A 12,993-nucleotide genomic window follows, 5' to 3' on the forward strand; every position below is an offset into this window, starting at 1 on the left:
TTGAAGAGTTAAAGAGTAGAGAAAGCAGTGAAAGAAAATTCTGAGTGATTAGAAACCGGTTAATTAAAGGAATGTGAATAATGCAGAGCACTAGCATCAGCATTTTTAAAAAATTGAAGTATAGTCAGTTTACAGTGTTGTTGCAATTTCTGGTGTATGGCACCATGTTTCAGTCATACATATACATACATTTATTTGTTTTCATATTCTTTTTCATTATAGGTTACTACAAGATATTCAGTATAGTTCCCTGTGCTATATGGAAGAAACTTGTAGTTTATCTATTTTATATATCCTAGTTACTATTTGCAAATCTCAAACTCCCAATTTATTCCTTCCCACCCCTTTCCCACCTAGCTAGCATCAGCATTTTTAAAGCTTTTCCACGTGGTTCTCAACTGCATCCAATGCTTAGACCCAAGGAATGAATAAATTATTAGTACTTTGGTAGGACTCCATAGAGAAAGAAACTAGTGCAATAGTAGAACAGAGCTACTGCAGTGACCCCATCTTTGCCTGGGGATGGAAAAACACTTCATTGGATACATTAAAAACCCCTCCCTTCTGTGCCCATATACACCATTTTTTTTCCAATTCAAAAAAATATACTTTGTGGGTTGATTATATAAGCCAATTGATCTTTACCCAGGGCTTGGTGATCTTCTTTTGACCAGGGTTACAAAAGCTTGGGTTGTAAATGATCTCTTCAAATCCTGAGTGATATCACAAGAATTTTGTTTGAAGGCTACCTAGGAATTATTTAGCCTTACAGTATTGGGACTAATGGTGTCACTGAGCAACAGATTAATAGACATGTGCTTGTGTTGATATTACTATTCTCTGTCTAATGGCTTCTTCATTAACTCATGACTGTGGTCTTAATTGGGGGCCATTAATATGTAAGGATGGTGTTTTTGAGTCTGGCAATGTGATAAATCGTGTCTGTTTTTATTCCCTGAAACTAATAGATTTTTGGTTTTAAAACCTATTAAGCAGCCGTAGGGAAGACAATTAAAGTCACCATCAGTCTGAGCTCAGAAAAGGCACACTGCCCTGGAAGGGACGCACAGTGCCCTGGAAGGGGCGCACACTTTGGAAGCAGACTTTTTAATATCTGATCTGCAACTTGCTATTGAAATGATGCTGGGCAAAGCACTCTGGTTTTCTGAAACTGAGTTTTCTCTTCTGTAAAATGGGCCAGTCATAATACAACACAGAACCATAGGAATTAAGTGAGATAATATAAGTAAAAAAATAATACATGTGCCTCTGAAATAATAAACCCATAGTTGTTATTTTCTTTGATTCCATTATCCTTATGGGTCAATTAAATATTATTTCTTTCTATCGTAGAAGGTTTCTATCAGAGCACATATTCAACCCAGGTCTAATGCTGGAACCATAACTCTGCTCCCACTTTTCAGAATGACAGAACAATTATTTCTGTATATTGGTGTCTTGGCAAAAGAGAGGCAGGGAGCTGGAAGCAGTAAGAGGTTTGACCTGACCCCCCCAAAAAAAATGCTGTTAATATAGATTCGTGATATTTGAATTGAACAGTCTATGTATTGGAATGTTAATAATATTCTCATGTGGGGCCTTGGAAGTCAGAAGGGGCGGAATTCTCAACTTATGGCAGTTGTTTAGAAAATTATCAGTTAATATCTTCAGTGCCTATAAAACACATTGTAGATTGTGTTTTTGATGTGCAAAGAGCTCCTTTATTCTTTTTTTTTAATTGAAGTATAATTGATTCACAGCATTAGTTTCTGGAGTACAGCATAGTGATTCAGTTAGACATATATATTATTTTTTATATTCTTTTTCATTATAAGTTATTACAAGTTATTGAGTATAGTTACCCTTATTGTTTATTTATTCTGTATATAGTAGTTTGTATCTGCTAATCCCAAACTGCTAATTTATCCCTCTCCACCCTTTCCCCTTTAGTAACTATAAGTTTGTTTTCTGTGTAAGTCCCTTTCTGTTTTGTAAATAAATTCATTTGTGTCATTTTTTTAGATTCCACATGGTATCCTATGATATTTGTCTTTCTCTGTCTGACTTACTTCACTTAGTATGATAATCTGTAGGTCCTCCATGTTGCTGCAAATGGCATTATTTCATTTCTTTTTCATGGCCGAGTAATATTCCACTATGTATATACACCACATCATCTTTATCCAGTCCTTTATTCTTCATTTCTGTTTTAAAAATATCTAAACATCTATTAACACTTAAAAAAAATCTTTGGTCTTAAACTGTGCAGCTCCTTGGAGGTTTATCTTTAGGTTTGGGCCCAGACAGGACTTGGCTTATAGACACAGTTCAAGAGCCCTGATGGTCTGAGCAGTGCTGCCTCTCCCAGCCTAGTGTCCCTTTCAGGAAGATCCAGAGGTAAAGAGTGTGGAAGCAGGTAGGGCCTGCTTTAGGTAAGGGCCCAGACAGGACTTGGCTTATAGACACAGTTCAAGAGCCCTGATGGTCTGAGCAGCACTGCCTCTCCCAGCCTAGTGTCCCTTTCAGGAAGATCCAGAGGTAAAGAGCATGGAAGCAGAAGGGTTTACTGTCAGAACAGTGATAGAGAGACCTCTTTGCCTTCCATGAAACCGAGACCTGTTTCAGCATCTGTTATTTTCAACAGCACCTGTATCTTTCAGTGCCTCTCTTACAAAGGAAGGCAATGTCGAAAGATATTTTTGCTGTTCAGTATTTTTTTCACCTGCCTGTAATAGATCTCTGTAATAGTTGGAAAGGGACATGGACTAAATTGGGTAATGGCTGAGATACCCAGAGTTATATGACTCTGGTGCCACATTTGCAGTCACCATTAACCTAAAGAACCACAGGACACCTATATGACTGGTAGAATTTAGTATAATGGCACATTCATATAGTGAAATTAGAAGTCTTAAAGAGCCACCAATTAAACATAAAGGGGCCTGTGTGACCAGAGAGCTGTGGTGTGAACATCACTGCCTTAGAGAAATGGAAAACCTCTAAGATCAGATGCATCCAAACTAAGAGCACTTACATATTTCATACTCTTACCTATTTGGGGTTTGGAAATCTATAGACTGTTCTTGTGTATATCATTTGCATAATATGTTTTGTGTGTCAGCGTGTCACACTTTATGTTTTTGGATAGTGCTCAGGCTTCAGGGTAAACTCCGCTTTTACTGAGAGAACTACCTGTAGTTACACATTTATAACTGGTTTATCGAAGACTTAATAAACAGAGCAACATGTAATGGTGCATTTCCCCCTCTCCAATCATATTTAACTACTACGCTCTGTTGAACATCATTTTTCATCTCTTAACCACATGTTGGGAAGATTCCTCAGCTTTGCAGTAACTTTCAGACACTAAAAAGTTTAGTTTGGGTAGGATGTGGAAGTTGGGGCAGGCGACACTCCCTCTGACTCCACCTGGAAACAAGCCCAATGTTATAAACATCACATGTGAGAACATCGCCAAGCTGTGAAAGCCGTATCGACAAGAGAAACTAAAATTCCAGAGAGAGGAGGGCCTTTTGGAGCTAAGCTCTCAGGAGCCTGTGATTTCTCCTCTTCGGGCATTTGGTAGTTCTGAGAGGGGGCCGGAGAACTAGACTTCTCCTGGACACCGGGCGGAGGCTGCTCAGGGAAAGAGAAATCAGCAGAGCTTTCGGAAGTTGTGTTGAATGCAGTGAGAATCTGAGACTTCAGGGACCTCAAATCAGTGGCCGATTTTTTCTCAGAAGAGACTTACTGAGTTCTGACCTCTGCAGGAGGCTGAAGAACCAAGCCAGAGGCTTCTAAAAAGCGGAGTGAAACCTCCCACCGTTTCACAGTGCTTAGGAAGCCAGGGAAAGGGGCCAAAACCAGGCAAGAACCACAGCCCTAGAGGGAGTGGTGAATTGACACTGAGGGACTAAAAAGCCGTTTGTCACCTGGGGCTGTTCACAGATTCTCCCAGTAGCTAGAAGTCTGAGTATCAGTCTTTGCTGAACACACAGCGGCAGCTGGCAAACCGAGAACCCAGCAGAGATTTTGATTTTCATCTGTAGCTGAAATGACAAATTTAGAGACCAAAGCGGGACTCCAACTCATGGCTGGCCTGTCTCTAAAGACATTTGCCAGATTTTGAGGCTGTGTGAGGCCCAGAACAGAAGAGAGATGCTGAGACATCCAAGAATCTCCGGCATAACTTTCAGGGTAGAGGAGCAAAGACCAGCGAGGCTCTCGATTGAAAGTTCCAGAGGGTCAGACCCTGCAACACAGGCAGACTGAGTGTCTTAGTTGCTAAGGCTTCCATGACAAAGTGCCACAGACTGGGTGGCTTAAACAACAGAAATTGATTTTCTGGACTCTGGAAGTCCAAGATCAAGGTGTTGTCAGGGATGCATTCTTCTGAGGCTTCCCTCCTTGGCTTGCAGATGGCCCCCCTCCTGCTGCCTCTTCCAAGGGTCATCCCTTTGTGTTTGCAACCCTAGTGTCTCTTCCTTTACTTATCAGGAAGCCGGTCCTATTGCATTGTGGCCCCACCCTAATGGCCTCATTTTAATGTAATTACCCTATCTCCAGTGACAGTCACATTCTGAGGTACTGGTGGTTAGGGCTTCAGCATGTGAATTTGGGATTAGGGGAGTAGGGCTTGGGGGTAGAGGAGTTGGGAAGGTGGAGATTTGGCCTCCAACACTGAGTCTTCCCAAAATCCCAGCCCAGCTCTGTCCCAGATCAATCCCTGACTTGATGATGAGAAAACAGCCTTTTCCCCATGACATGATGCCACAAAGCATAACAAAGGAAAGGGCATCTCTGAAAGAAAATACTATCTGGAACTTTTACAGGTGCTTGTCATTTTTTTTTTAATTACTAGATACCTTCATAACCAGAAGAATACACTCCATTCCTTATTTAGGCATGTTTCCATGAAAATGAATACCTACCGTTCTCATCTATGACCTGTTTCACTCAAAAGCACCCTAGACCAGACTTTCTCAAACTTTAACATGCATATGAATTACTCGATGACGTGAAGACTGATTCAGTATGTCTAGAATGAACCTGAGACTCTGCATTTCTAAAATAAGCTTCTAGGGCATGGTCCTCAGACCATCCTCCTGACCAGCTGCAGACCAGTAGGTGATGGTTGTGCACACTAGAGTTTAAGAAACATTGCCCAATAAATAATGTCTAAGATTGCTTCCAGTTCTGAGTTTTGTTAACTTTTATTTAATTTCTTGTAATAAGCTATAATGGAAAATAATCTGAAATATACATGTATGTATGTATGTGTGTGTATATATATGTAACTGAATTGCTCTGTTGTACATCTGAAACTAACATCATAAATCAACTACACTTCAATTAAAAATATTTTTTTTAATTTAAAAAATGTGTTTCCAAAGAAGCTTTATTCTAACGCTGGACCATTGCACATTGCATTTTTGTGAACTTGTTTAGGAGTTGGGGTTAGTTTATGAGGCTCACACTCAAAAAAAGCTCATTTATTTTAGAGCAGTAGTTCTTAGCTTTGGCTGCACATTGAAATCAAGTGGGGAGTGAGCCTTAAAAATTACTAATGCCAGGATCCTTTCTTCAAAGATTCTGATTTAATTATTCTGGAATTTGGCTTGGAAATTGGCATTAAAAATATCCCAGATGATTCTAATGTGTTGTCACGATTGAGAACAACTCTTTTAGGATAGCTCTTTTTTTTTTTTTTTAACTGAAATAGTACTGGGCCTGCTTTGACCACTCACCTCATTGCCAGGCCCATTTCTGGTAAAAGTAAGTAAATACTGATAACAGCCCACCTGAAGAAGAAGTAGGATTTACCTATTGTTGTTAGTTGCGTACATTTTTCACAGGAAGTTTTTTTTTTTAATCCTTTGGCGCTGGATAGCTGCTGCTCATTATAGACTGAGAATGTGATTTCCATTTTGCCACAGTCCTCCCCCATCCCTATTGTCTCTTATTCTCAGCCCATTTCTTTCATTAACTTAACCTGCTTGGAGTCTTTGGGTATATGAGTTTGCAACACCATCTCTACAATGATTAGTGAGGTAGTCAACTAGAAGTTAAACATATTTAAGGAGAAATTTTAAATGTACTTCCCAGGGGTATTTCAGATAAAATTTTCACATTGCATAGGTAGTTTTTCTAGGTTGTTTCTAAGACCCCTTCCATCTCTAAAATTCAGTGATCTAAATAATTTCAATTTGTACAGCAATCATTTTCTCCATCTACAACAAAAATTAAACAATTGGAAAATCAGTATCTAAGAACTGACAGGTTTTAGACAGTTGAAGATACTTGCCAATTATTATTACATGATTTGACTCTTACCATGTTGTTAGTATTACCTAAGGGAATACTATGTCTTCATAATCTCTGAGATCGCCAGTGTTTATAATAGTGGCTGGATCATAATAAGTACATAAGATCATAATGTGTATTTGTTGACATTAAAATAGTGAATTAGGATTTAATGTTAGCTATTTTTCTTTATTTCTTCAGAGCCATAAATTGAATTCAAAATTTCACTTAGAACATATGGGAGGTCTGAGTTATGCTGGCTGCTGAAACAAATACAAACATCCAAATTTCAGTGTCTTAGCATGATGGAAGCTTAGTTCTTGGTCACTGTGGTGGACAGAATTCTAAGATGGCCTCAAGATCACCACCCCATGTTGCACATGCCCTGCATAGTCTGAAGATCTGAAGTTTGAGAAGGTTTTGATGCAAAGGGGATTCTTTGTTGCTGGATTTGAAATGGAAGAGGCCATGTGGCAAGGAATGAAGGTGGCCTCTAGGAATTTATAGCAACTTCCAGCTGTCAGCCATCAAGATAATGGGGACCTCAGTCCTAGAGCTGTAAGGAACTGAATTCTGCTAACAGCCCACGGGAGCTGGAAGCTGACCCTCCCCTAGTCAAGCCTCCAGATGAGGATGTGGCCAGCCACCACCTCCGTGTGAGCTTTACAAATGAAGAACCCAACCACACCAGGCCTGGACTTCTGACGTAAAGATGGCGAACTCATAAATGAATGTTGTTTTAATCAGCTAAGTTTGTGATCATTTATTACATGGCAGGAGAAAGCTAATGGATTCAGTTAGCAGCCTATACTGGTAGTGACAGTTGGTGGATGGCTTTTTTCATGTGGTCATTCTGGGACCCACGTGCAGCTCTGCAGCCACCTACGAGCTGGACTCCTTGGAAGGAGATAAGGGAGTTGAGAGGGCATGCTACCCGCTTCTGAAAAGTCTAGTTCAGATGCAGCAGATACCCCTTCTACATATATTTTATTGCTGAAAACTAATGATATGGTTACCTGTCAATACAAGGTATCCTAGGAAATATAATCCGGACCAGGCAGCTTCCTCCCAGAAAGTTCATGTTGTGAAAGAGGCTAAACCCGCTGTCGCAGTTAGGCTTCCATGTGTTTGAATATTAAGACAATTCTGTATCTCATTCCCAGTGGAACAAATACATGTGATGATATCACATATTCTAATTTCAGATGCACAGAGGATTAGAGTAACATTTTTATTAAAAAAAAAAAAGAGGGATGTGCTTCAATGACATATTCATTATCAGAGACCTTCCCAGATGTGACAGTAGTCAGAGGAAAGGATCTGGACGTTCTCCTTGCACCAAACATGTTTTTCCACTATTGCCAACGCCTCCCCCTCCGCCTTCCAGCTGAGATCGCCCAGGGGAAGATTTCTCCTTCCTCACCTAGCAGTGAGTTCCAGGCTTCATCCTGGTGTGCAGAGTCATGGCAGCTTGGCCTCCCTTCTCTGGATCTGGATTCCCAGCCGTATCCTAGCGTTTCTCATCTATGCGAAGTACGGCAGTCACCCTCCTCCAGTGCTCAGGGCAGCGGGGCCCGGGCTCTTTGTAACAAGGATGACTATTTTAAGAAGTTCTTCTCCAGGGGTTGGAGTGCTGTGTTCAGCCACTGCCATGGTAGCTCAAGCAGCCTCTTGCTTGGGAACAATTCAAGTTCAGGGACGAGTCGATAAGGATTTGATGAAAGCGTGTCACTCACGATACGCTACCTGGTTTTCCTTTGTTTTTCTTTTTTTTCCAGAGTAACTTTAGTACATGGAAATTTGAGCCTATGAAGCTGATAAAGAAGGAAATGAATTTATTTTCCAGGAACTTTAAGAGATATTGAAGATGGAATGTACATCTACATGACCTCTCCTAGTAATTGATCTTTCTTGCTTTATTTGATATCACAAAAATCTAAGCAAAAGGAAGTTATAAGAATTTTAAACTTGTAGTCAGGCAGGCGTTCTTATGTTCCAGGAAGGCTTAGGGAGGGGGATGAAAAACAGGGAGAAGAACTGCTAATAAGACCAAAAAAGGGAAGACAGCTTCCTAAGAAAAGCCAGTAACTCTCAGGAGGCATGACATTGGAGGGTGAACTGGAATATTTCAGATGCTACAGTGACCGTCATTGCTTCATCCCTTTCTCATCTAAATCTGTCCAGGGTTTATTATTTTTTTCAGTGACATAGTCTTCCCTCCGGTCCTGTCTCCCTGTCTCTCTGCCTCCTCCTGTGTGTCCTCTGTCACCTCTCCCCTCTTCCTTTCTTCTTTCTTTTCCTCCTTTCCCTCTTCATTTTCTCTCTTCTCCCTTCCCTTCCTTTCTTGCCTCTTCCCTCCTTCCCTCTTGGTGGCAGGTACTGCTCTATGTGCTGGAAAGATGTACTACCACCGCCTATGGGTCTGTTTTAATTCCATGTTCAAGATAAGAGACGCAAAGAGGTTAAATGATTCTTCCAACGTGACTCTGGTCAGAACTGGTGTGATTCATGGGGTTCTGATCATGTCACTTCTCTATCCAAACACCTTCCTTGATTTCCTGTTGACCACAAATTTTCCTGCAGCTGCAATGCTATAACATGATAGATAGACCTCTGTCTAGGCAAATGGCCCCATCTCTCTCCCCAAATATATTCAACTCTTGTCCCTTCCCTGGAGGCCCCCATGCTATAGCAGCATCAGAATACTCACTCTTTTCCAAACACAAATGGGCTTTTTCATCTCCATGATGCATACCTGTTATATAACACCCTGCTTGCTTTGTCATATCTTCCCCTGCCTGAAACTCCTATTCATTCTTCAAAACCCAGACCACCTCTGTGTGAAGCCTTTCCTGACACTCCCAGGCTCAGTGAGTTACTCTTCACTCTGAATGCCCACAGGAAAATGCTCACTACAGAACTTATTACATTGTCCTGGACTATTCAGACATTTGTCCTGTCCACTAGACCCTGAATTCCCAAAGGGAGGGGATGAGACCTTATTCACTGGCAAGCCCAGTGTTTGCCACGTGGTTTGTGTTCACTGTCAGGAGGGATATATATTATGTGAGAAAAACATCATTGATATGTAATCTATATGTTATAACATCAGTAATGTTAAACTTAAATATACAAGTTTTAGAACTGGACACATATACTGATTTAAACAAATATATCCTATAAAAGTCTGACTTTATAAAACTTAAAATTGGTTTACAATTTTATCTTTCAGTTCTTCTAAATCAAGCACTCTGCTAGCGATTTAGACATGCCTTGATTTAGGAAAATATACATATATATACAAACTCACACTTTATGCAGTTCTGTATACATTTACCCTCACCAGTTTCTGACTTCTTTAGCTTTATTTCTAAATTTAAGCATATCCACTGGATAAAGTTATTTGGAAGTCAAATATTTTCTTAAAATGTTGCATAAATACACACATATATGCATGTGTGTATAGGTTGCAAGTATGTAAATATATATTCACCATACATATAGTTAATTCTAATATACCTGTATTGTTAGTGTGTATGTACACACACTATGTATATAATCTCTATCTGTATACACACACATACTGTGTATGTACAGTCTGTCTACACACACACACACACACATACACACACACACATGCTCTATATGGTCCGTTACAGCCCACTATGTATTAATATATATAGCTTCCTTGTTTTCTTATCTCTTGGGACTAGTTAATGATTTCCAGGTAATAAGACCAAATGGTACATCTGAACGTTCTGAACCAAAGAACATTAATGCAGCTTCAAACTAGAAATGCTCTTAGCCAGTGAGTGCTCTGTCATGAAATCCTGAGTAGAGTGCGTTCTGAAAATTGTGTTGTTTACTCTGTTGGGATCTCTTGTGTCATTTATTTTGTGCTCTGGCGAGCAATTTTGAGCCATAATGACTGACAAATTGTGCAGGCGATGGTGCTGGATCTGCAATAAGGAAACAAAGAAAGAGGTATGATTGTCATTGCTGCACCTCCAAAGGGATTTTGTTTAAATGACCCCCTAAAATGTTGATCCATTATACATTCCTGAGTTCCTCTCTCCCACCCCTCCCCCCAGCCCTCTGCTCTCCAGTTAAACAGAATGTGCGTATATATTGCTCTGTATTTATTTGGTTTATTTATCTTATCTTACTTCAAATTAAGATATACTGGATCTAGGTTTTTATGTTTTCTTCTTCCTTTTACTAGCATTTTCTTAAGTAAGAAAGATAGTCGTGATTTCTTTTTATGTGAAACATTTTTTTCTTAAATAGAGAACCGTGGACTCAGTAGCTATACGTTAGAATCAATACCTGGGGACAGGAAAGAGCACTGGTAGTTTGAAAGGTCTCCAGGTAATTCTAATGTACAGCCAGTACTGGGATCAGCACTCAGGGGAAGCAATACGTCTCCTTGTTATCTAAGGAGTTGATATTTCACCTGGAATGCAAATCAAAACTACAGTATCACCTCACACCAGTCAGAATGACCATCATTCAAAAGTCCACAAACGATAAATGCTGGAGAGAATGTGGAGAAAAGGTGACCCTCCTACACTGCTGGTGGGCATGTAGTTTGGTGCAGCCATTATGGAAAACAGTATAGAGTCCTCAAAAAACTAAAAATAGACTTAGCTTATTATCCAACAATCCCACTCCTGGGTATATATCCAGAGGGAATTCTAATTCAAAAAGATACGTGCACCCCAGTGTTCACAGAAGCACTGTATACAATAGCTAAGACATGGAAACAATGTAAATGTCCATCAACAGATGACTGAATAAAAAAGCTGTGGTATATTTATACAACAGAATACTACTCAGCCATAAAAAAGAATAAAATAATGCCATTTGCTGCAACATGGATGGACCTGGAGTTCGTCATTCTAAGTGAATTAAGCCAGAAAGAGAAAGAAAAATATCATATGATACCACTCATATGTGGAATCTGAAAAAAAAAGAAAAGAAAAGAAAAAAGAGGACACTAATGAATTCATCTACAAAACAGAAACAGACTCGCAGACATAGTAAACAATTTTATGGTTACCAGGGGAAAGGGGGTGGGAAGGGATAAATTTAGGAGTTTGAGATTTGCAAATATTAACCACTATATATAAAAACAGATAAAAAGCCAAATTTCTTCTGTATAGCACAGGGAGCTATACTCAATATCTTGATATAACTTTTAATGAAAAAGAATATGAAAATACATATATGTATATATATGCATGACTGGGACACTATGCTGTATACCAGAAATTGACACATTGTCACTGACTATACTTCAATTAAAAAAAATTTAAAAATAAATATATGAAAAGCTCCCCCAGATGACTAATTATTTTACACTATTTTCCTCTCCCCCAATTGAGAATTAGTTTTCAAATGAATCTAGATAATAGTGTCTGACAGTTTGGCTCAGAATTCCTCAAGCGGGAGGGATATTCTCCAAGGACTGTGGGTTTTGGTGCCCATGTGGAGAATAAATATTTACAAGCATGCATGGAATGACTTGGTCTACGCCAACTCTGTCCTTTCCCCTGAACGTGGAATGAGGGTTGCTCTTCAAGGAGATTAAAAGTGATTCATCTAAAGCCAAGATATCTCTGTGTTTGACGGAGGGTGATGAGGTGAGGATCCAGGCCGCTCTGCCTTCTTGGGAGCATCAGGGAGTTCAGGAAATGTAAAAGGGCGGCTTCACTGCTGCACACAGAGGATGTTGTGCATAGGCACCTTCAGTAATGATTAACTTCAGAAGCTGAATTGATGCCAGATGAAGGAAAATGAAACCCAGCATCTGTGTGAAGCTTCTGCATGGGTTTATACTCTAAAGTCCTACAGAAAATGTTTGTTTTTCTCCCTAGGTTCGCACCAGTGTCCTATCTGAACATAAGGATCCTCCGCCAGAGGTTGGGGTAAGTGTTTCTTATGTTTCCGAAAGGCACACACGTTGCTTCTAAATTAATCATTTGGATTGTCTCTGGCCTCCTGCCTGGTGGCTGACAAATAAAAATTGAGCTAAATTAACAGGGTGTGAGACTCTGTAAGGAGGCACTGTCACATGTTTGCTGAATTGCATGGAAGTCATTCTCTGTCTCCTGAAAATTATTCTCAAGTGGATTCGTATTTGGTTCTGCTGGCTAGAGATGAGTCTAGAAATTGCCCTGCAGGTAACTGAGATGCGATTTCGCAGCCAACATTCTTGAACCAACAAGAGGCTGGGAAATTGCAGCTGTGAGCTCTACCACTTCAGCAAGGAGGCAGAGAACCAACTGGCCATGGGACTGTGACGTTTTCTGCTTCCTGTAGTGCAGGTCAAAACAGAAGCTGCCACCCAAGCGCAGCCCAATGCTGGAAAGCCCTGCCGAGGTCTTCCCGCTGCCTCCCAACCATCCCATCTCCAGCTTCCAGAAGTTGGGGGAGCAAGAGGGTAATAGGTGATTTTGCTTAGACAAGGCTAGACTAGGCAGTGAAGGCTCCTGAAAAGGTAACCCAGAAGGCTGAGTCCCTGGGATCTTGCATTCAGAAAGGAGGGAAAAGTTCGGAAATAAGTTGGGTCTCAGAGACCCTGTGGCTACGCCAACTGAAAAGCCGATTTGAAATTCCCTGAAATCCTCCGGGCAATTGGCAGCCTTCTTCCAGTGGGTGTGGGGAGCCCTGTACTAGATAGCGTTCATT

At 40.3% G+C, this 12,993-nt stretch overlaps 1 protein-coding gene across 9 annotated transcripts in view; it reads left to right on the plus strand.

Annotated features, from left to right (window-relative positions):
- INPP4B (inositol polyphosphate-4-phosphatase type II B) overlaps positions 1-12,993 on the plus strand; it is a 687,800-nt gene that overhangs the window by 419,616 nt on the left and 255,191 nt on the right. For all 9 annotated transcript variants that reach the window (XM_074378084.1, XM_074378080.1, XM_074378065.1 and 6 more), the window contains one exon: positions 12,180-12,230. In XM_074378084.1, coding sequence (XP_074234185.1) covers positions 12,180-12,230 — 51 coding nt within the window. The remainder of the gene's footprint in view (positions 1-12,179; positions 12,231-12,993) is intronic.

Source organism: Camelus bactrianus, chromosome 2, assembly GCF_048773025.1.
Source record: "Camelus bactrianus isolate YW-2024 breed Bactrian camel chromosome 2, ASM4877302v1, whole genome shotgun sequence".
Lineage (NCBI taxonomy): Eukaryota > Metazoa > Chordata > Mammalia > Artiodactyla > Camelidae > Camelus > Camelus bactrianus.